We start from the raw sequence: 24907 nt of genomic DNA on the forward strand, positions 1-24907 counted from the left end.
AATCTTCACAGAAGCAAAGCCCAAACCACACCCACTGCCTGGAGTCCATTCTGACCCACAGCGCCCCTAGAGGACAGAGTGGAACTGCACCACAGGGTCTCCACGGCCGTCATCTTTATGGAGGCCGACCACCACATCTTTCTTCCACGGAGCAGCCAGTGGGTTCAAACTGCCGACCTTTCAGTTAGCAGCCAAGCATTAACCAGTGTACCTCCACTGCTCCTTCATCACCTATTAGAGCTTTTAAATAACTTAGGAATATCTGCCCATCAGAACTGATACCTGCTCTCAAACTACAGGAAGGAAGCTATTGTGTAGACATTTGGATTTTGATTTGACTTGATTTTCTTTCCAGATCTAGTCCATCCCCTGAGAAACTGCCACCAAGTTTCCATTCACCCTACAAATATTAATACTTGTAATACTGGTATTTCAGTTTTCAGGAACTCACCAGGAAAAAGCCTCAAGGCTTTCTTATTTCAATTTTCCTTTTGATTCATTCTAACTACAACATGGCCACAAAGACACTTCATTGTAGCTGCCACAGTCAAGCTGGCACATTCAAACCCGGCCACAGTGCAGCAAGTAGGGCTTAAATAACTCATGTTCACTACTGCCCCAGAAAGTCACAAACTATCTACAAGAACGAAAAGTTGAAAAAGAGACATGTTAAAAAGAAGAAGAAGAAAGAAAAGCAGACTGGAGCAGAATCCACACACACAAAATCGCATGCTACGAAACCTGTCGTTTCTGAAGACGGAATTTGAAAGATTTAAATGGGAACCAACCAACTTCTCCTCCCTGGATGACGACCAAGTGGACGCTCTGCCATCGCCGCTGACGCTGGAACTCTGAGCACCAAAGAAGAAGACATTCGTAAGAGGTGAGCACTTGCACACTACGCCACGTGCTCCACCCGTCCCCTCAAGAGGCAAGACCACGAAACCAAACGGGCATCAGTAACCAGGAGTGCCGGTCCAGCTAACGAATCAACACACACCCGGCACAGCAGATGCCCTCAACGGCCGCAGGCTGAGCCCTGTCCTCTATTTCCGCGCCAGCACCACGAGGCTATATGGCGTAGCTGGTGCTGCTTTCACAACGCCACGTCTCTAGCAGTACTGAGATCACTCGCTGGGCGTCTCTAGCAGTACTGAGATCACTCGCTGGGCGTCTCTAGCAGTACTGAGATCACTCGCTGGGTGTCTCTAGCAGTACTGAGATCACTCGCTGGGTCTCGGGACACACAGGCTATAGCCTCTGTTCTGGTTCCCTAGTGCTGCTCTCCCAAGAATAGACCACCAATGTAAGTCCCAAGGTCACCAGAGCATGGCAGGCTGCTGAACAACAACAGAGCTACACGCAGGGTCCCAGTGTGCCACAGGCTAGAGACCATCCCCCAGGCTTCTCCTTAAATACAGGAAGCAGACCACATCCCAAAGGCAGCTACTCAGCTGCTTGTGGTATATCTCACCATGGAGCTGATTGCCAGTCTCAACATGGGGAATAACTACCACCAGCTGCCCAGCCACTCAACCAGGCCCAGCCAAGTTGACATACAAATTTAACTATCACAGCCTTCTAGTCTGAATTCTCCTGATTGCATGTCTGTTTTTCTAAACAAAAGAATAAACCAAACCAATGGCTGTTGAGCCGATTCCAACTCCTGGTGTCCCATGTGTCATGGAGCAGACCTGAGTCCCCCGGGCCCTTCTCAATGGCAACCTTTATAACATCAGATTCCCAGACCTTTCCTCCACGGCAGCACTAGGCGGGCTCAAACCACCAACCGTTGAATTAGCAGCCGAGCACAAACCATTTGCACCACACCGAGGGAACTTGCACACCTTCTTAAAAAAAAAAAAAAATCGCTGCCATGGAATTGATTCTGAACTGCCCATAGGTCTCCAAGGCTGTAATTTTTACGGAAGCAGACTGCATCTTTCTCCTGTGGAGCGGCTGGTAGGTTTGAACCACTAACCTTCTGGTTAGCCACCAGAAGCTTTAACTACTGCACCACTAGGGCTTGTGGCACACGTTCTTTCATAACTAAAATGCCACTGACTGCAAATTTCCTATCTTCCTCGGGCCCCAGCACCCATGAGGGACACACTCCTGAGGCAGGTGGAGCCCAACACGCCCCGGCTTCCCACGGAGAGCCACTTGTCCACAGAACACAAATGCCCTGTTTAAACATGTCAGATCCAACCAAGGGTCTGGAGAGTGAGTTGACAGTCACAGATGAAGACACAAAATGATGACCAAAATGATCAAGAGTACCCACTCCCATCGGGCCTTTCTCCTGCGAAGAGAGATCCGGGTTCTAGTCCCCTCACCAGAAAAGAGTCCCTTTCATCAGTGGTCATTTCATTCCTGCCCACAGAGGTACTTCCTCCATGGATACAACTTCCCCGTCCAACCCAATCCTACTATGGTGCTTCCTTGCCCTGTCCCACAGTTCTCTGCTCCAGGTCTTCCTAAGTATGTTGTTGTTGTTATGTGCCGTCGAGTCAGACCCGACTCATAGCGACCCTTCCTTGGGTTTCCTGGCGGTATATCTACAGAAGTAGCTTGCCCAACCTTCCTTCCGAGGAGTGGCTGGTGGATTTGAACCGCCAGCCTTCTGGTTAGCAGTCAAGTGCCTTAGGCACTATGCTACCAGGGCTCAACACCCATTAAAGGCACAGGGTTTAACTCTCCAATCATTATACTTCTTGTTTGTTTGACAAGTCTGTGTTTTTATCCAAGTTCACGCTATTTCACAATCAACGTGCTCTGTCTTGGAGTCTTAAAGGCCTAACTTCAATCTTAACTAAGCGATAAAGCACGCATGCTTTCACTGTTTTAACATAAAATTCAAAGATTCAAGCATATGGCTGTAGACACAACATGGGGCCTGGTGTCACCCGGCAACGTCACCAACACATCAGAACTACGGGGCAGGGACAGTCTAGAGAAAAAGGGCACACTGGGTAGAAGTTGGACTAAAGAACTGGGGCAGCTCCCACTCCAAACTGTGATTCCTTGTGACTGATTACTGATCCTCTGTGAAACAACACCCACCCGAGGGGGTACGCTCCAAACCCGCGAAGGAAACTGAGAAGCGGCCTGGACGCCGTCAGAGAGCACCGCAGTCCATTACGGCAGCACTGAGCACCGTGGCCAGCAACGCCGATCTCACCCCCCCCAAGTATAAAACGCTCCTGCCCTTGTGCTACCTTAAAGACAACGGGACAGAGCCAGAGGACGTCCAAAGGAAGTCAGTGCAGAAGGCAAAGCTGGAAGACACAGCCTTCAACCTGAGGTTCCCCACGTGGAAGGAGTGTAGCTCAGACAACACACAGAGAAGCGTGTGGGACCCGGAACAGGAGCGAGGAGGGTACAGTGACCGGCCAATTCCCGGAAGTCACCACTGGCTGGGGGTGCGGAGTCGGGGTCCAGCCACCTCTCTGAAGCCTGAAAATGTCACTGAAGCTTAGGTACCCTAACCTACCTTAGTATCTTAATGTAATAACGATCAGTTAAAAGAAGTTCCATTTTACAGGATTAGTCAAATCTATAACTATGGAAAAATAAATGAAGCAAACGGAAGGACAGGAAGCTCTCATAGACTTTAATGTACAATATACCTGTAGCAGGTATGAAGCTTGATTAAAATGTTTGGAAGCCCCCACTGACTGCCTTCCTCCACTGCCCACCCTCACCCCTGCTCTGGGGTCCTCCCTCCTTCTCCCCCAGCTCCGCCCCCACCAGTTCCCCACTGCTGCCCACCCTGCCCTGCAGCAGCCGTGAGCAGCCCCTGCCGTGGTATTCAACTCCCTTCCCTCCTTTTTCTTTAAGGAGCTCTGGGGGCTCAGTGCCTAAGGCACTGGGCCGCTAACCAGAAGGCTGGCGGTTCACACCCACCAGCCACTCATGGAAGGAAGATGGGACAATCCACTTCTATAAAGATTTACTGCCTTGGAAACCCAATGAGGGTAGTACATGTGTCTTTAGGACAAAGATTAAAGTTACAAATAAGAGATGTACGAAAGTGTGAAAATGCCCATTTTAAGTACATTTGAAAGCTGAATACACTTACTATACACACATCTATGGTCAGCATCGACTCGATGGCAGTGAGGCTGGTTTTACACATACACCAAGGATAACTGCCTGGGAAACCCAAGGAGGGGTCTCTATGAGTCGGGGCCGACTCGACGGCACATAACAACAACAACAACAACAAGGAGCTCTGCTGGTGTAGTGGGGACAGCAATGGGCTGCTAACCAGAAGGCTGGCAGTTCAAACCCGCCAGCTGCTCCATGGGAGGAAGATGAGGCAGTATACTTCCATAAAGATTTACAGCCTTGGAAAGCCAAAGGGAGTCACTAGGAGTTGAATCGACTCAGTGGCAGTGGGTTGGGTTTGGTTTAGTTTATGCATACACTTAAAAAAAACAAAAACTGCTGCTGTTGAGTCAATTCTGAGTCAGAGTGATCCTAGGGACAGAGCAGTGCTGTCCCACAGGGTTTCCAAAGCTGTAAATATCTACAGAAGCCAACGGCCTCATCTTTGCCCTGCAGACCACTTGGTGGGTTTGAACCCTCGACCTTTCGGTTAGCAGCTGAGAGCTTAATCACTGCACCACCAGGGCTCCTTCTCCACATTCACGTGAGGCAACGAAAGGAGCTACTCCTCCGCTCTCGATCGGGTCCTTCCAAACTCAGAGATTCCTACATATTCATTTTGAGCACTGACGCTTGGAATGCTTACTGGTTGGAAAACTTTAGCTTTTATTCTATCATGTGCTAAGGGAGAGAAAAAAAAAAAGAGGGAGCGAGAGACCCACCGTCACACAGGAAATAAAGCAAAGATGCTCATCTGCCAATATTTCTAAAAGGCACTGGGACACCCTGGTTGGCTTCTGTGGCAACAGAATGCACTGTACTGACCCTGCCAGCTCTTCCGCGCAGGGGCTGGGATCCGCAGCCCTGGGGTCCGTACGGCTCGCCGTCGTAACCGTTCGTCTGTTTCCATGGAGAGAAGAAGAGAAAGACCATGAGCCACACGTGCAGAGGCAGACAGCGGCAGAGAGAGCAGCCGAGCAGATGCAGCGCGTGCTCCGTGGAGCAGACGGACAGAAGCCCCGGACGGGCAAATCCCGCCGTTGGCTGCTGGGGAGGCGGTTCCGACTCACGACGCCCCCACAGGCCATACAGCAGGAGGGGCTTTCTCGGCCTTCATCTTTACAGAGACACATCTCTAGGTCTTTCCTTCCATGGAGCTGCTGGATAGAGGTGCAAACCGTCAACCTTAGGTTAGCGGCCCCGTACAAAATCGTTGGCACCACTCAGGGACCTCTGTACAAATCTTAGTGGCCCCCAAACTACCTCCACGTGTCTCAACTGCTCCACTACAACTAAGGGGAACACAGCAGTCAAGCAGTGAAGTCCCTACGGTCCACGTCACATGTCACCGCCTGTCACTCCAGGGCTGCCTCTCCGAGGAGTGAAGCCTGACACCTACTTGCACCTGCTTTCCTCTCTCCAGTTTTATGGTGGTGCTGCTGGGACACTGGCCCACAAGAAGGTGGGTGCCAAGGACAGGTGTGTGTGTGTGTGTGTGTGTGTGTGTGAGCCTCTCTCCATGATTCTTTAGTTCTTGCTTGCTCAGCGTTAGTCCTTGATCATCTCAGCCCACTATGAAGATGTACTCTGAGGATTCAGATATGGTTTCTATTCAATCTATAATTAAATGCAAACGTTTATTATGGAAAAAAAGCTCATCCTGGGCTGTATCTCCTATGGTATTTTCTCAGCTACAGAAGGCAAGTATTCTATAATGAAATGCAGTTACTGTATTATTATTCATTCCTTATTTTCTAAAATGAGATCTGAGACATGCTGTATTTGTACACAAATAGTGCACTCCTCTTAAGCTCCTCTGCCTACTGCTCCCTCTTCCCAGGTGTTTTTGTAAACGCGATACGCATTTTTTTTCACTGCTGCAGGTAAAAGGAAAAAATTGGCATCATGGCCTTTACAAAAATACATCCCAGGGGAAGGGTGTAGTTGGCATGTAATCGTAGCAGGCACATGTTATATGCATGAAAATGGTATTTAACGATCGGGTAATCTGTCCTCCAAAAAACCGAGAAAGGGCATGTGGAACGTCTGCCTTCACTCTCTTCTCAACGCCAGCCCAGGTCCCCACTAAGCCAAAGCGAGGGTGTCCCCAAAACTCCAATTATTCTACACGGAAATTTCTGATGATTCAAGATGAGAGCTGTTGAGTGTCGGAGACCAAACAAGATCTCAAGATGGTAAGGGGGGGCAGTGGGCACAGCGGGTGAAGAGGACGGAGCTAGCCCTGGGGTCACAGAGGTGGCCCAAAGTCCAGCTCGTCCTGTGACCCGGAGCAAGTCACTGAGTGCCCCTGACCCTCCCCTTCCTCCGCAACATATATGTGCTTTGGAAGAAGCAGTATGTACTTTCAGAGGCTGGTGTCAGCACTGAAACGAGGATCCCAAGTCCTCAGGAAGGCCGGGCTTACCAAGAGGGTAAACAGCTCATATTCATGCCAGGTGCCCAGCAAGCTGGAGGTGCAGGCGGCTCCCCACCTGAGAGGCACTCGGGCGCGAGGACCTGCACTCACACCTGTGCTTCTGCACGTCTCGCGCCGAGTAACATGCACTACATACACTGCTGCAGCGCATGACCCACTAACGTCATCACTCACAGACATGCTCTCGCAGACGTCCAAAGACCAGATTTACAATGACACTGATAACAAAAGGCAATAATAATGGAAGCAAAACAAAACAAGAGATATGTGACTTACATCGGAATGGACTTAGCACAGAAGCCCTTTGGACGCAGGGAACTACCTGGGCGGGATGAGTTTCCTTAGGTGAAGGGCTGGGGTGGAGGGCAGGGAGGACCCAGCAGGCTGCTCAGCATGTATTTTTCCCCGTGAAATTAATGTGGAATAAATAAATGAATTTCTGGACAGACTGCAAACCTGGATTCATAAATCTCCACTATTTGACTATATATTTGCTTTGGCTACAGCTCAAAAACAAAATTGCATCAATCTGAAGTTTCTTAATGAAACAGAAGTAATACGAAAATGTTCAGCCTCCTCGGGTACCCCCATCCTTGGGTTCTTGGGGTCCTATGTGCTGAATGGGAAGTAAGTTGAACAGTAAACATCTCTGGAAAAGGACAGGAACTTAATTTAGTTTAATGTATTCTCCTTGCTTGGCTGTCAACATTACTGACTTAAAAACACAGGACTACACATACACTGTGGGAGCTCTGGTAGCATAGTGGCTAAGGCACTTGACTGCTAACCAGAAGGCTGGCAGTTCAAACCCACCAGCCACTCCTCGGAAGGAAGATGGGGCAATCTACTTCCGTAGTGATACTGCCTCGGAAACCCAAGGAGGGGTCGCTATGAGTCGGGTCTGACTCGACGGCATATAACAACAACAACAACACACATACACTGTACTCCCAAGTCCACAGCATCTCGCTGACAAAAGTTCAATGGCCTTCCTAAAGAAGGCCATCACCTTTGTTCCCTTGGATATGGAATGTTTCCTGTGGGGCACTCGGATAGGTGCAGCTGTCTTCAAGTGATGTAGTGAGGTGAGGAGGGTTGAAGACTAACTAACCCCAGAACAAGAGCCACAAACAGCAGAGCAGCTGCACCTGAAGGCAGGTGTCTGCTGTCCACCTCGGGCACCACATGCAAACGCATCCACATTGGTCCACGCAGTGTGTCTCAGAGGGTGGTGGGCCAACCGCCTGGTGTGCTGCCGTGGGAGCTGGAATACCCACGCACCGTAATGAGCATAGGGAACATGCACTTTGACACGCTCCCCGGGTGAATCGCACGTGCAGCAGGACTGAGAAGTACCACCATCACCGAGAACAAAACAAAGAGGACACTTGCAAACGCCATTTTCCGAAAGGACAGGCAACATACAAGAGCAAACACCCTTTCCAAACCCATTACTCTTGCAGTAACTTTTGATTAGTGACAGTGCCGGGTCGGTCGTGCAGTTAGTATTCTGAGTGTCAGCCTCACATGGGACACACACAAGGCCGTTGTCAGCTTTTTCAATTAGTGATGCTTGATGTCTGATTTTCTACATGAATCAAAGGGCGGATTGCCTCTAAAAGGCATTGGGGATGGGAAACAAAGCAAGAGAGGAAAATCAAAACTCTTGCGTGCAACACTTGCTGCTCTCAATTTAACTTGAAAACTGAATGAAAACTGAAAAACAAACAAACAAAAAAACCCCAGAAATCCAAACTGTGTTCCCAGCTGTTGCTAACACAGTACACACGTGTGGGTGGGGCTGGCCCTTCAGCACGCTTGACTTTGAATTGAAACTAAAAAAGGCCAAGACTGTAGCACTGTGCTGCTAACGCACTCGATTAGTTCAAGAACAGGCGAGCTCCTGGGCAGAACTGCCCGTCTCTCCCAGGGCCAGTCCTGGAGCGCCCTGTGGGTCAGAGGAATGGGGGCACATGCCGATGGGCACTTTCTGAACCCAGTCCCACAACCTGTGCTGCCCGCCCTCCACAGCGGGGCTCAGGCTCGCCAGGCGAAGACGACTTCACCTGCTGGGCTGGGGTGCTGGCAGCCTCCTCGGGCACCCCTCATCCGCGGGTTCTCAGGGTCCTATCTGCTGATGGGAAGCAGCAGCCTCTCTGGGAAGGCCAGAGGCCCAAACGCGCTACACAGAGGCAGGCCACTGTCACCACCTTCAGGGTGAGGTGCATTTTAACAACACAACTTACTGAAGAATTTTCAAATGCAATGGAGTCACGGCACAAAACACTCTCCCACCAAGCCCTCACTGGTGACACACAGTAAACACAGCTGGAGCCGCCTTAGTCCTGAGTCACCTTCATTTTCTTCTAGAAATGGAGGTCAGAACACAGGTGTTCAGAGAGGGGATGGCACAGGAGCTTGCGTCACTAGGTGCAAGACAGCAGTTCCGGAGTTTAAATCCAAAGCCTTCCTTTCTGGCCCTGGAATCTTTCTCAAAGAGTATTTACTGCAACGTGGGATCTGCCATTTAACTTGAATGCATAGATTAGAAAATACTGGTTTCTCATTAGGTAAGGAAACTTTCTCTTTTTTTAAAAGGAAATTTAGACTAAGGCTTTGGGAATTCCTGGCCTGACTTTAGTTCCCTGGAAGCAAGGCACTATCTTGTTCATCTTTGGATCCACAGCTCTTAGCGTAATGCGGGGCAAAGGGCAGGTGCCCACAAACCACCCAGGGAGAGGGTGTGTACACAGTGACTGATTCCAGAACCTTCCATGGGCACTGGAGTCCCTGGGAGAGGGGGCATTCCCTCAGGGGCACCCACCTCCTGCCCTTACAGTCCCCAAGGTAAACATGCAGATGGCATAGCTGTCCTTTTGGACAAAGAGGTACTTGGCATTTTATAAAAACACCCATCAGATTAGTGTAAATACCAATGTTGCTGGGTTATTATCTGTCACACACCACAGTTAGGAACCACACGCCAAAGGTCATCGGACCCCTCTCACCCAGGCGAAGGTGCCCCCGAACTCCGAGTCAGGCAGCGACTGTGAGACCAGGAACGGGAGAGGGAGACAACAGAGAGTGGGCAGAGTGAACGACAGGGCAGTGAGACGGCAAAGCCTAAACCGTACCCAGGCCCTCCCAATCCCTGCCCACCATGCCATCTCTCCTGACCCGCAGGATCTTGTGTGTGCAGACGCAAAGGAGACACGAGACTAGAATGTGCCGCAGATCTAAGGACACGCACGGCGACTTCCAAGACACGTGTTGCTCTGGTTCAGGAAATGGAAACCATTTGGGCCGATTCATTTCCTTCTTTACAAAATATATTCTATTTATAATGGACGCCTCACTGTCCACTTCTAGATAATAACAATGACAAACTTCTGGTATCCAAAATGGAGAGGAACAGCCAAGCACAGGCGAGGAAAGCAAACCCCCTGTGTTTTGTTTTGACGGTTTGTCATCTCTGTGTTTCAGGAACATCAGGAAACGTGAAGTGTGATCTGATACCAGAACTTTACCAACTGAAGAATCAGAACTTCAAATCACGTCACAACAGCACCCATGGGACCCACACAGGGATGGGGTGGATGGGGCTCCCGGCTGCTGGCTGGGCAGGGCCAGTGGGCGAGGTCAGCAAAGCCGGGCTGTGGCCTCCCAGCACGTGGAGGGAGAGGCAGGGGCTCCGGCACCAGGACCGTGGCTCTGAGCCCCTCCCCGTGCCGAGCTCACTGCAGCCGTAACAAGTAGGAAGCTTAACTTTCGCCCCCAGGTCCGAGTCCTCAACTCCCTGGTTTACAGAGCCCACTTCTCCAGGGCAAGTCCATCACTGAAAGCGCAGCGGAGCCGGAAAGAGGACCCCACCCCGCTCTGAGTGCGCCCGCCCCCCTCGGCTGCAGCATCCGCCTGTGGCTCCTGTAGGAAATCTTGTGCCTTAAACGAGTCTGCTTGCGATCCTGGCAAACACGTTTAACTCATTTCTGGTTAAAGTCATTGGAAAGGAACTGAACGCCAGCATGCCGCCGTAACACGCCCTGACCCCGTGGCAGCTCTGAACTCTCGGGGCTCAGGAAACCAGAGAACATCATGCCAGCAACAGACTCCTTTCCCAGAAAAACACAAGCACCACAGCATCACACATGCAATTTCCGAGGCATCACAGACATGAAGAGGAGGCATCACAGACATGAAGAGGAGGCATCACAGACATGAAGAGGAGGCATTTGATAGAGAGACGTGGATTCTGTCTCCAACATCTCTTCTCCTAGTCTCTCTGGGCCCCAGTTCAAGCAGGTTTTGGTCTCACCGTTTCCATCCCAAATTCTTCCCTGGCAAGGCCACCCACGTCCATGGCGCCGACACCAATGGTCAATTCTCCGTCCACTCTCACTTGATTGCCTAGACCTACTCCCAGGGATACTGTTTTCTTCCCGTGGCGTCCAGGACTCAACGTTCTCCTGGGCCCGCTCAGTGGTTCTCATTTCTGTGCTTCATCCAGATTCTGAAAACTCAGTTTTTCGTAGCTAACATTCTGGTTCCATCCACCTCATTTACTCCAGACTGAGGTGCGTCAGATGGTTGGTGGAAGGTCCCACTGTATCAGTGGCTGTCTCTCGGGAGAAAGCTCCAAACACTTAGGTAGCCCTTGAACCACTTCAAGTGTGACCAATACCACAGCTGTCTGAAAAATCACTGTGGACCTGCTTCTGCTCTGCAAGGGTCCCAGGGAGGCGGAGCAGTGTGACAGCACATGGACAGCGTGCCACCTGCGTGTTTGCTAACTGTGGTAAGAACAGTGCCATGCGCCATGCTAGCTGCACTCCCAGCGCACGGGAAGGAAGTCTGGTGCGTGTCTGCTATGATGTGACTATCGTGCTCACTAAGACCACCACAGACCCCCAGCTCTCTCTAGTCCTTAAGTAAAATGCAGCTGCTGCTTTGAGACCTAATTGTTAGTCGCAGTGAGATGGAATTTCACGTCTGTGGCCAAGGAAATGAGCAAGCTTAGATTAAGCTAGTGATTTCAAGCACTAAGCGAACACAGTTCATGCTCTAGTTAAATTTCCAAAGCACACACCTTTTCTGAGTATAGCTATGCAGGCATTTGGAACATTTAAAGAACAATATGTATTTGTATCTATTGAAAATTCAACCTGGCAGAGAACGGATTTCATTATGGTTATAAAACAAATGCGTCTTCTCAGGTCTCACCAGGCAGCCGAGAGCTTGCAAGGAGCCACACAAACATACCAGTGATGAGCCCTGCTTGACAGCCATGGCCGTGAAGTTCCTCCCACGGCCACCTTCAAGTTTTATGGGGAGCGGTGTACAAATGGGCACACACTCACCTTCCTGCTCACCACACGTAGTGAAGCCAAGGCCACATTAACCAAGCTTGGGCAGTTCTGTGATGCGGACAAACACATACATACAAAGTACAGCCCAGTCTTGGGAGAAAGACACAACAGAGGCCCCTAGTTATGAAACGCCTCCCCGGGCGGCAGCAAAGACGTGGCTGCAGAGATCAGATTTGAAGCAAGTCTCCTGTCACTTAGTCAGCGATGGCGAGACTCTCCAGGGATGAGGAGCAAGCAGCATGGATGCAGGGGTGACCAGGCAAAGCGCTTCTACCCCAAGTCGTGGCATGCAAACAGAGTCCCCGTGGTACTGACCCGCAGACTTCCACGACTACCCACTGACAAGCGCTCGTCTTCATCGGAAGCCTATGAAGGGAGAGGACAGACAACCATGAAGGCATTGTGTGCACACCCAAGCCCTCGAGGGGTGCGGCCAGCCGATCCCATTGTAGGGGGCTCAGACGCCCCTCCCACATCAGGGGGACGGGACATGGGTGGAAATGAACTTCCTCAAAACCACCATGTACCACCCAGGTCACCTACCAATCCCAAGCCCCGTGGATATGATTACACCAATTATCCAAGACACGGCCAAAAAGGCCCTGAAATCATTATGAACACGTTAATACTCACAAGTTTCTCAAACACCCCCCGACCCCCACAGGTAGGCCAAGATGCTAAAAGCCACACCAGGGTCCTGGTGTAGGTCCTAACGCCACTATTAGCAAGAAACCTGTGAAAGCCAGAACCCATGGAAGGTGGAAACCTGCCAGAGAAGGAAATGCATATGCTTCCTGCTAACAGTGACAGGAAGGGCTGCGCCCTGCCAAAGGCCGCAAACCTGTGAGACCTGGACAAGCAGGGCAGCCCCGGCAAGTTCCAGCCGTCCCAGGCCTCACTGCGGCAATTTCCCTCAAAGGCATCACTCAGAGGGCAGTGAAGAGCCATTTCGGCCACTGAACGTGCAGATCAGAGTCCAGGCCCAAGGTGGAAGGAAGGGGGTACTAACCGATGAGTTCCTCAGGGCTCGACGGGAGCAGCGCTCACTGTCCTCCTATCAGAGCAACGGAGACGGAACATGGAGGTTAGAGACGGGACAGCTTGGAAAAGGCTCAGCCGGCCCGGCTGCACAAGACACAGGCACACCTCGGGATAGCGCGGGCTCGGTCCCAGGCCCCCGCCACAGAGCAAGGCTCGCAACAGAGTGAGTCCCATGTGCACTGCGGTTTCCCAGCGCATCTCCAAGTTATGTTTACACTCTACTATCGACCATCAAACATGCAATCGTATCAGGAAAAGGTTTCGAGATATTGTGAGTGACCAAAACAGGCCACCGAGACTCGAAGTGAGCCCATGCTGTTGGAAAAACGGCATTGACAGCCGTGCTCGATGCAGTGAACCGAGGTGTGCCTGGACAGGCCTTCTGAGAGAAATGCCAAGAAAATATTTTCTTTGCTCTCCTTTCAAGGTTTCAATTAAGCACTTAAATGCCATATTTCCTTCTGGCTTAAAACCAAGTATGTGTGGGTGGCTGGGCCTTAATATTTTTAGCCTCTATAATCTGATCCCTCTAAATAAACCTGCTTTTGTCCAAAAAACATTCCGAACCCTACTCTCTTTTCAGTAATCAGAAGTCAGCCATTCCCGTAACAGCCGGCAAGGAGGCTGCCCCTCAGTTTGCTGTTTTGTGGATTCGGACACAGACACACACAGTTTTTCACACTTGGACATCTCTGGAGCTGGGGTGTATCTTATCATGAAATCTCAAAATGACAATTATCAGCATTTTTCTCAGTGTATACATGATAGTGACACTTCTGGGAACTGTACCTTATGATTTGATAAGGAGGAGCTCTGGTAGCATAGTGCCTAGGGCATCTGACTGCTAACCAGAAGGCTGGCAGTTCAAACCCACCAGCCACTCCTCGGAAGGAAGATGGGGCAATCTACTTCCGTAAAGAAACCACTGCAGAAACCCAAGGAGGGGTCGCTGTGAGTTGGATCCGACTTGATAGCAGTGAGTTTGGTTTTGGTTTTTGGTTGATTTGGATAAGATACATCTCCCTGCATTTCATAAGCCTTAGAGGCTGGTTTACACAAAACCAAGGGTGAATCTCATCACACATTGTTTCAATTGAGGTAGCACACCCTCTTCATATTTCAAGGACTAGTCTATTTTATTTACACATAGGTATCCCAGACTTCAGGGACCACTTTACGTTTCCATTATTTGTAGACCGTTGGTGTTAGGTGCACTGGAGTCGACTGACGGTGACCCCGTGGGACAGTGTAGAACAGTCTCATAGGGCTTCCCAGGGCGTCACCTTCAAGGGGGCAGATCGCCAGGTCTTTCTGGCACAACCTGACAGTGACTGGTTTCTGTCATGAGAGGGGAACGAGTTTTCAACTAAAAAGAAAGACACGGCAGATGGTCTAGGGCACAGCCTGAGAAAGTAGAGGTACTTTTCTCATCAAACAGGGGCTTCAGGGGACACAGTGGATGAGGTGAGGAACAGCTGGCCTAGCAGGGCCGGGAGGAGGGTGACAGGTAGGTGGTGGCGGTCATGAATGAAGGGAACAGAGCATAAGGCCACTTCAGGGTGTTCCAACTAGAACCTGGTGAGAGCTGTGACTGTTCTTCTGGAAAACTCTCACATCAGGAGCACACGCTCAGCCCACATGTCCCCGTAGGAGAGTCTTCTGCCCGGGGCATCAGGCTGGCTGTGGTGGCAGGGGCTCCGCCAAGTGCCAACCACCAGGCTCCAGGGTCAGCCGCTACTAAACCAGAAGCCAAGCCCACTGCAGTCGAGTCAACGCTGCCTCATGGCGACCGCACACTACACAGAGCTGCTCCACAGGGTTTTCTCGGCCGTAATCTTTAGAGAAACAGATTGCTAGGCCTTTCTTCTGCCCTGCCACTGGGTGGGTTCACTCCACCAACCTTTAGGATGGCAGTCACACACAAACCGGGCACCCCCCAGGCCAGGCGAGACCAAGGCTGCACCAGGACCGTCACCAGGCTTCATGCAGGATGTAAACAATAGGGACAGATGCAGAAATCCCTGGAAGAAAACCCCTCAGCGTTAGATTACTGTGTGAGGAGAGCGAGCTGCAAGGTTCAAGTGCACGAGGGTTAAATTACAGAGCAATTCAACGTCTCAGACCAGATGCAAGGCCTACCATCCACTGCTCGATGTCACCCCATTTTGTATCCAGCCCATAATATTTCTATAGACAGAAAGGAGAGAAGGTTAGGTACGAAACGAATCAGAATTGCACAAGAACTGTTGTGACATGCACTGCCAAGGGAGAGCCAAGTCCCGCGGTGAGGGGGCACACGGAGCAAAGCAGGGACCCTCCAGGCTCTGAGGAAGGGCAGAGCCGCCGTCCTCCGGGCTCCGAGGAAGGCGAGAGCCGCCGTCTTCCGGGCTCCGAGGAAGGGCAGAGCCGCTGTCCTGGCGGTCCTGGGGGTTGAGAGGCTGCAGAACAGAGACCCTCCCCTCCTCTCTACCCTGCAAACTGCCAAAGGCAGGACTAAAGCATTCCTGGGTGGGGAGGCGGCACGGGGACCAGGAATGGAAACTCAAGCCCCTTCTAAGGCTGTTCATGCCTTCCAGACATGCGGGAGGACTCAAGCCCTGCTTACGGAAGCAAAGCCAGCATTCCAAGGTGCTAAAATTAGGATGAAACACCCTAGAGGAAAGGGGAAGAAACTGTACTGGCCTCCAGGTCTGCAGTGCCCTGATCCCAGCGGTCGGCTCTCTATGCCACACAGGCAACGTGAGAAGACACTTGGGGTGTCTGTACAGATGCTGATAGAAAGATGCCTGGGTAGTCTAAGAAGAGGCCTTTGCTCAGGGAAGCAACGTGTGCAGAGCTGTGGATGACGGTCAGCGTTTACTGGATCTGATATGTCTGTATTTTCCTTGCTAGTCCACAGCACACTGATCCAAGGCAGAATTAAATGAGGAGACTTGGAATGGCTGTTACTATAGATAGTGATTCCAAAATTAGGTGTAAATCCAGGTCACAACTACAAATAACAAGGTTCTGCTTTTCTCCTCACTTTTCCTTCAATTTCCTGTAAGAACAGCAATGAACCAGGGCTTTGAACCAGTTCTCCTGGTTCAGTCATGGCTCATGAAGCGAGACTGGAATGGACTTGAATATGTGACATGTGAATGAACTGGAATGCTAATCAGAACAGGAAAAAATCGGGGGTCAATGCCCTGCCAGAAACTTAATCTCCCTCTTAGAAAACAAGGGCAGTGTGTGTGTGTGTGCGTGTGTGCACGCGCGTGTGTGTTGCACAGAGTCAAATCTCTTAACTGGCAGAGTCGGAAAAAACAGTGCCCGGCTGAAAGATGGCAGCCAGATGTGCTACTTTGAATGTATGCTGACCCAATCTCCCAGAGCAGGCTCCTCAAAGGGCTCCCTAAGCTCCTCCTAGTCTCCCAGTCCAGGGCTTCAACCCATCATTTTTCCCATTCTTGTTATCATTTCATTTTTCCCATTCTCACTATCGTTTCTGCTTCACTCAAATTTTTAAAATTTGAGCCTGCTCTCCAATCTTACTGCATCGGCCACGACTGAGGCAATTCAAAACCCTGCCAGGAACAACCAAGTGGACCTGCACCTTGTGTAACACAACATGACCTTCTCTTTACATGTTAAATTCTGCTTATAACGGGAAGGAAAAAAAATTGATGCTAAAAGTATGCAACAAATTTCGAAACTGTGTCTCAACACCAAAACATGTTGCGTTTGGTCATTTGATTTCATTTCAGTTTTTTTTGAAGGATGGCCAAATTTAAAACAAATCGCCCTAGCAAGGTCTCACTCCTTTCTTTTAGAAAACTGGAAGAGGGAAAATGAGGAGGGAGAATTTAGCAATGCTTCCAAAATTCCACTAAGACAAACTCTAATACAAAAAGCATACGAGCCAAGTCTTTCTCTGAAAGTTGCTTTCCTTAGGACATAGATCCAGACAGGAAACACGAGCAAACGCTTTGGAAAGTCGTGGTTCAGCTTCTGTCCCACAAAACTGCAAGACCCCAGAGCTGTTCGGAGGCAGTTACTGTCAGCCCTGCCCTCCGTGTCAAACTTCAGATTTTTCACCTGTGAAATGGGCTTCATGACAAAGATAAGAGGAAAGGGTGTCTTCCAAAAGGAAGGGCGTCCATGTAAATCCCCATGAAGATGATTTAAGTTCCTAACGACAGCTGTGTTACCAGTTTCTCTGTTTTCCTTTTTGGCCACACTCTATATCAACATGCAGCCGGGATCGTGGAGCCGGCACAGGGCCGGGCAGTGTTTCATTCCGCTGTGCAAGGGGTCGCCATGAGTCAGAGACGACTCAACAGCAGCTAACAACAACAACGTCCCGTCAAACACTGCACGCTGCACATTCTCTTCACGATAAAAATCATCCCTCCTGTTCATGACGACCTTGGGGGCCGTGACTCTGGCTACGTCTCCCTGTCATTTCTGGGGGAGAGCACACCCAGGAGCAGCCAGTGCGGTTGACAAGCAGCCGGTGTTAGCAGGGCGCACGAGGACAGCACTCTCCAGCAAGGTGCACAGGGACGTCAGCAGGTGAATCACGCAGAGAAGCCAAGGCCAGGCGAGTGCACAAGGGCTGGACTTTCAGAAACGGCTCCACCCAGTGGAAAAGAGACGCTTACGCACACAGCCGATGGGCCGGGCCAGAGTCCTGACTGCCTCTGGCTCCAACTCCAGGCCTCGGTGGCGGCGAGGAAAGCTTGCCCTCCCCTGCGACGCACCTTTATGACAAGGGGACCTGCTTTGCCACCCAGGACTTCAGAGCGTGTGACACTTCCGCTCTGTAGGCAAATTAGCATCCTGGCAAGGCTCTGAAGTGCATCGCTGGTGAGTTAATAGAAAGAAAATGATGCGTGAGTGACGTCAGGGAAGGCATGGGGCCAAGTGGAAGTTTCCGGACGGAGCACCCCTCCTACGGGTGTTAGACCATGGGGTCCGACTCTGCTGCTTACAGCCAGAGCAGCCAGGCTGGCCCCTCCCAGTTCAGGCAAACCAAAAACCAAACCAGGCGCCATGCGGCTCATTCCGACTCACAGCGCCCCCATAGGACAGGGTAGACCTGACCCACAGGGTTTCCCAGGCGGTAACCTTCAGTCACAGACTGCCACGTCTTCCTCCCAAGGAGGGGCCTCCCAAGGAGGGGCTTCCTCCCAAGGAGGGTGGGTTTGAACCGCTGACCTTTTGATTAGCAGCTGAACACTTTAAGTGCTGCACCATCAGGGCTCCTATCAGATTTCAAAAGCGTTCCCACATTCGGAAACGTGACTTTTGTCTTGGCATTGGTTTCTGTCTTTTTTCCCCCTCACGCAATTGTCCTCATTCTTGATGAAGCCATGATAAGAGCATTAGACGCGGCAGAGCCTGTCGGTTGCTCTTTACGGCTGTGCTTTAAGAGCGGGGCCCAAGCAGACGCGTTTAAACACCCTCCAAACCAGGCAGTAAAAGCAGCAGCAAGACATCTGCAAATCTTCAAGGCAAAGCACTATTTCTAGAAAGGTGGCCAGGCCCTGGCAGGGAAAGACAGTGCATGCAGACTGGGAAACAAGGCAGGAACTGCCTACCTTTTGGACCTGGTAGATCTACAGAGAAAAGGAGGGAAAGAAACAGAAAATGCAATTAAAGACCAGAAACATCAGCGAGACAGATCCCGTGAACGCCTAGAAATGTGAGGCAGAGTCGTAAACAGTGGATACTTCTACACAGGAACCCAAACAACCCTTTGAAGACCCCACTGACTTGGTAATGTCACCTCATCTCACGTTCTACTCTAGAGGAACTAAAATGGCTGCGCGCACGTGGCGCGCCCAGAACCCGCTATTGTCCTGTGTCAGCAGTTTGTACAGCCTTCTAGTGCCATCGGTGGGGAAAGGACGACGCCATCTTCAACTGCAAAATTTCTTCGCATGCTGGTAAAATCTGGGCCAAAAAACGCAGACACTGAAGTCAACCGGTGGGATTCATGATGAGGAAAGATGCCTTGCTGCTCCCAATCACACAGATGCCCAAAGAAGGTGAGGAAACCCAGCCACCAGAGTGAACGGACGTATTTAAAAACCCCAAGACCACGGCTTATCATCGTCGACTCTTCTGTTGCTTCAGTGGTTTCTTCGACTCCTGCAGTAATTACTGGGTAAGGGAGGGACGGCCACACTTCATTCCTGCACAGCCTTAGGCGCCGTTCCGGGCCCTGCCAGCGCACGAACGGTGAGCCCAGGAGAGCGGAATCAACCTCAGGCCTGCAAGGAGCTCCAACAACAATGCTTATCACCACAGGGACGCATTTTCCCCACGGTACAGTGTGTCCTGAGTTCAAGGCCTCGTGGACTTCCCCTACAGGTTTCTTTCCTGACGAGCCCCTCAATGACGGAATTCACACGCCTTTTCAACCGCAGGCGCTGAGAGTTTCAGGGGATACTGCATGGGGTGGGTGGGGCCGGGGCTGGCCTGTGGGGGTGTCTGGGTGACCCTCTGCCAGCTCACCGCCCTCGCCCATCCCCGCTCCGCTGGGCTGGGTGACACATCTGATGTGACACATCTTGGTGACGAGTACTGGTGACTCTGGCTTCCATCCCCAACCCCATCTCTCTGCTCACTCCCCACTCTCTTTGGGGGTCCCAGTTCCCACTGAGGCTGCAGTTACAACCCGCCTCTGCAGCCCTCAACCCGTTGTCGCCAGCTTCCCACTCTCTGATCTCCGGGGACACTGTCTGCATCAGCCTGCAGCAGGTCTGAGTCTCGTGATCAAAGACCCCTGTGTGAGGGGGTGGTCCCTGATGAGGATGGGAACACCTAAGGGCTCTCACGTTTCACACCCAAATACTGACCCGACCAGTCAGACATGGGTCTTCCAGGGCATATGAATTTCTACTTCATCTACGAGTTGAAATGCTACTGCCTCAGGCTGTGGGATCGAATAACCTCAAATTGACTGAGCTGGTCTAATAATAGCTGGACCCAAGGGGGGCACACAGTGGAGAGTGGAGGGGTGAGGTCCCTGTGCGCTCCCTCGAATCTGCAAGCGTCGCCTGGAACCTGCAAGCTCGGACCATTGGCCTGGCTCACTCTTATCTCTATACCAACATGCAAATGCACACATACACACATGTACACACACATGCACACACGTAACGTGTGCACACATATACACGCTCCCTTGATTTGGGTCCAACTAAGACATGGCTCCTACTTCCGTAGTGATACTGCCTCGGAAACCCAAGGAGGGGTTGCTGTGAGTCAGGTCCGACTCGACTGCACATAACAACAACAACTAAGACGTGGCTAGAGGAACAGCTGCTGCTTGTCTTATCTGTAAAATTCTTGCGAACAAGACAGTATATTGCAGTGTTCAGTACGGTGGGCCCTCCATATCTGCATTTGTGGAGTCAACCAATTGTGGATCGAAAATATTTTGGGAAAAAAAAGGCCAAGCGGGCCCATGACGTGCCGTTTCCACAGCACCTCCATTGCACTCGGTCCCACAGGAACCCAGAGATGACTGTAAGCGAAAGGATGGGCACAGGTTATATGCAAACACCCCGACATTTTATCTAAGGACTCGCGTATCCTCAGGTTTGGTATTGAGGGGTGCGGGAACAGTCCCCCGCGGACACTGTGGGGCGACTGTATCGTTAGCTGTCTCCCAGCTGATCCTGACTCACAGCAGGCCGACGTGTGCAGAGCAGAACTGCCCCACAGGGTTTGTCAGGTTAGGGCTTTCTGGACGAGGACGGCCAGGCCTTCCTTCTGAGGCCCCTGGGTGCCCGCGAAGCATCAACCTTTCAGCTCGCAGCTGCGCACCGCCCAGGGACTCTGTTCAGCATCGTAACAATCGTAACTTGTTTCTTCAGGTAGCCTTCTGTTTCTAAGACTAGGGAAGTGTGGATCATCATATACCCCTCTCTGCACCGGGCGCCAGTAAGCTCACAGCTCAGCCGGATCCCACAGTTGACACCTTGCCCCTGCCTTGTCTTCTGTTTATTTTTGACAGTATGATTTGGTTGTAAGGCGGGGAAGTATAATAGACAGAAAGTGAGCTTTGCCGTCAGCTCCATCCAGAGGTAAATCTTGGCTCGGCTGGTTTGTTAGCTACACAAAACACTGCGATATAAGGCAGTTCTCCTGCTCTGTAAAATGCTGCGGTAGCGTCGGGATTGCACGTGAAGGCCCACAGACCCGGCTGCCTCAGAGCACAGCTCCGAGAGTGCCCTCCCCACCTGCCCCACTCGCAGTGGGCTCTTTTACTGTTAATAAAACATGAAAATTTTGAATTCAAAATCTTTCAAATCCTTTTTTTGAAGCAGCAGACGTAAACTTTATTCTTTACTATATATGCATTTTTTTTTTTTTTAAATTGTGATTTGGGTGAAAGTCTACAGAGCAAGTTGGCTTTTCATTCAGTCATTCACACACATTGTTTTGTGACATTCACTGCAACCCCCACAAGGGGACAGCCTTCGTCCCACTTCCTCCCGGTTTACCTTTTCCTTTAATCCTTCTCTCCCATCCCTTCCCGTTTTCTGGGCGGGCTCCCTGCGCACGTGCTGCCCTTCTGACCTCATGATTGGCTGTTCTAAGGGGTGTGTACCTCCCTGTGTCATCGTCATGGCTCAGCCCTCTCTGTTGTTTGGCTGAAAGCTGACCCACTGGGGTGAGCTCAGTTCCAGGCTTAAAGTGTGTCCACGGCCATAGTCTCTATCAGACCAGTAAGGCTGGTCTATGATTCTGAGTTTTGGTCCACATTTTTGTCCCGCTCTATCTGGGACCTCCTATAGCAGACATAAACTTCAATAATGTTCTCCTATCTAAAAGACAGCAAAGTTAGGACAGCAAAGTTGCCGTTTTCATAAACGGGCCCCACTATCGCGGGCTAACCAGACAACGGAGCAGTGCACCTGGCCAGCCTGTCCCCTGCGCCCGCCCCTCCTGGGTCTGAAGAGCAGCATGTGATGGGGACACGTGTGTCCCGGCAGCTCGTCCCGGACCTCGAGAGAGAAGCTGGCGCTGCCCCTACTCGGCGCCCCAGGGCTCACCTGGTAGCTCCGGGTGCTTCCGCCCGGAGCCCCGCCCTCCCGGCGGTCCTGCCACACGCGGCCACTCACAGGTCCGCCAGGGGGAGCCCGAGAGCGGCGGGGAACACGTGGTCCAGCCTTCCCAGGGGTGGGGCCTGAGCACGGAAGTGGAGAATGCCGGGAAAGCAGAGACCGGAACTACTCACGGAAGATGCCGTTTGAGAAACAACGTTTCCCAAAGTGCCTTCCTTCTGGTTCCGGCCGGGTGCTCCTGGTTCTCCGAGCCACAGATCCCTGGTGGGGCAGCACACGCTCTCGTGACCCAGTCACCATACCTGAGTGTGGAGGCTCCTCGGACCCAAGTTACCAAAAGATGTTTGTGCACGGAGCCGGAGTCCTGCGGAACGTTTCCATCCCCCCGAGTTGATGGGAACGTGTCCTCGGGTCCCAATCCGGATACCGTTTGGAACCTCACCTCCCCCTCAACAGGCACCATGGGAGGAGGGGGAGGGACTTCCGGTTACAAGTTGCAGCCGGTAGTAAAGTTCAAACCATGACCTCGAAGGCGCAGGAGCACGTTCTTTGCATTTTAAAACGGTACGTGTGACACGCGGTGGGGATAAAAGACCCCGGGAAAAGGCCAAACCCGTGTGCCTTTGAGTAACATAAAGGAAGCACGAAAAACCAAATACTAAGTTCTAGCGGCAAGACTGCCTGAAAGCCAGGCCCTGGTCACCGCCAGCCACATTTCTCCTCACAACGTGGAAGGACGTGCCATCTGCTCCCCAGCGTTGGCCCAGGCTTCCTTCACATGTGAACGCAGCGCGAGCAACGCCCAGAATACACCAGGGTCTGCGCGGGCAGCTGTGTGCCAGGGTCACTTCCCAGAACCTGGGGGAGCGTGCTTTCGCTCCTAAGGGACCCGCACTCCCTGCTGTCCCCGCCTCTCTGGGCCCGCCTGGGCACCCCTGCTCCTGTCACGGGGCGTGGAGCCACCCTTCTCACCAGCTCTCCCGCCTGAGCTTCTACTGTTCTTCAACTCATTCTCCGGACCACGTGGAAGAGTTTTCTTCCCCAAGTTCAAGACTCACCATGTCCCAGCCACAGTAGACCTGTTTCTCATCACTGTCCATGGTCTTACCCCAAATGGCCAATGGGAGAGAACAGAAATGAGCACCCTACACAGAACGGGGCCCACTTGGTCCTCCTGGGAGGGTGACAGAAAATGCAGCGGTTTTAAGAGAAATACAGGTTTCCAGCTGAACCTCCTGAGCTGTAAACGTTGGTTCAACTTTGTAAATTTAGGTAGAAAAGGACATGGTGTTGGGTAACATGGAGGGTCAGGAGAAACAAGGAGACCCTCCAAGAGACGGATTGAACGGCAGCTGCTACCATAGGCTCAAACACACCAAGGTTCATGAGGATGGCCAGGCTTGGGAACACTCCGTGTGCTGTACATGGGGTCACCATGAGTCACCAAGGTTCAGGAAGATGGCCAGGCCCGGGAACACTTTGTGCTGCTGTACATGGGGACACCATGAGTCAGGGCTGCCCAAGGCAGCCAACAACGACAGCAACACGCAAGTCAAGAACCCATGCGTGACAGCCACCCTCAGGGAGGCAGCTGGTAACCTATGTCCCACCAATAACTGCAAATCTTAACAAGGAAAGCCTGGGTGGGTGTGTGAGTGATGTGGACTGTCCCTTGGGATGGTTCCTCAGGCCTCTTGCAGGACACGGCCCATGGGAGAACCTGAACTGAGAGGGCCCAGTCTTCACTTGCCTTGTTGTCTTCAAGGTCAAGGCAAAGCTCACCACTCTATCCGTGAATTAGAGCACTCACTCTTATCAGACCTGACTTTTGGCCCCAACTCAGACTGTAAAATGCACCAGAAGCGAACAGCCCAGCAGATACGCAAACACACTGTTCTCCATCTGCCTGGAGGGCGACTCTTCAGTGGCTGTTGCATCCACGAGGTTTATTCTGTTCTGTGTGTCACATAAAGGCTTCAGGTTTCCCGAAACTAACTAAAACAATAAAAACCGGGAGGTGAAGAATTTTACAAAAAGCAACTTTGTCCATTTAAAGACATGTCATGACCTGTTATCGTTTCCCGTTGTAATTTGGAGGATGCGGATTCCACTCCTGATGTTTAGACAACGCTCTCTGGCTGCATTCAGCCAGAGAGCGGGGCTGGGGACCTTCTCGGCAGGCAGCTCTGGGAGCTGACAAGCTAAGCCTGGGACAGGAATGCCTGGCATGTTGGCTAGGTGCTGTCCCTGGCCTGACGCTGGACAGGTCACATGCACAGGTGTGTCCTACTCACCAGCATCGTCCAGGGCACAGGTGTGTTCCCAGCCCCAGGTGCCTCTGTATCTGCACACTGTGTCTGAAATAAAACCCATCGTCCAAAGGATGCAGGGGCCCAGCCTTACCTCCTTCTGCTGCCGTTCCAGTTCCTTCATGCGGATCTCACGGGCCTCCGCCCGGGCTGCACGCTTCGCGGCAAGTCTGGCCTCCGCCTGGAAGAGACGGGAGCAGTGCGGTTAACAACGCAGTTGTTGGAAGTAAGGCTTTTTCAGAGTCTTGTAAATGTACGGTGAAGAAGCACAGACTTAGAAAAGGCAAAGGGTCATCAGTAGTAACAGTAGTAGTTATGATGATAATCACTACTGTTTATCTAAGAGCTCTTGTGGCACAGTGGTTAAAGCATTTGGCTGCTAACCAAAATGTCAGCAGTTCAAACCGACCAGCCACTCCACAAGAGAAAGATGAGGCACTCTGCTCCCACAAAAATGTATAGCCTTGGTGATCATATCAATTGATGCAGAAAAGGCATTTGATAAAATCCAACACTCATTTCTGATCAAAACTCTCAGCAAAATAGGAGTAGAAGGGACATTCCTCAACATAATAAAAGGCATTT

At 51.5% G+C, this 24907-nt stretch overlaps 1 protein-coding gene across 1 annotated transcript in view; it reads right to left on the reverse strand.

The window, feature by feature from the left end:
- The window catches only part of LRRFIP1 (LRR binding FLII interacting protein 1), a 70816-nt gene that overhangs the window by 43092 nt on the left and 2817 nt on the right, over positions 1-24907 (reverse strand). The window contains exons 2-8 of the mRNA XM_007943608.1: positions 24417-24503; positions 18534-18551; positions 15091-15138; positions 12920-12964; positions 12226-12276; positions 9556-9594; positions 4936-5010 (exon numbers count right to left, since the gene is read on the reverse strand). Coding sequence (XP_007941799.1) covers positions 4936-5010; positions 9556-9594; positions 12226-12276; positions 12920-12964; positions 15091-15138; positions 18534-18551; positions 24417-24503 — 363 coding nt within the window. The remainder of the gene's footprint in view (positions 1-4935; positions 5011-9555; positions 9595-12225; positions 12277-12919; positions 12965-15090; positions 15139-18533; positions 18552-24416; positions 24504-24907) is intronic.

Source organism: Orycteropus afer, unplaced genomic scaffold, assembly GCF_000298275.1.
Source record: "Orycteropus afer afer isolate SDZICR_OR568_19922 unplaced genomic scaffold, OryAfe1.0 scaffold00006, whole genome shotgun sequence".
NCBI lineage: Eukaryota > Metazoa > Chordata > Mammalia > Tubulidentata > Orycteropodidae > Orycteropus > Orycteropus afer.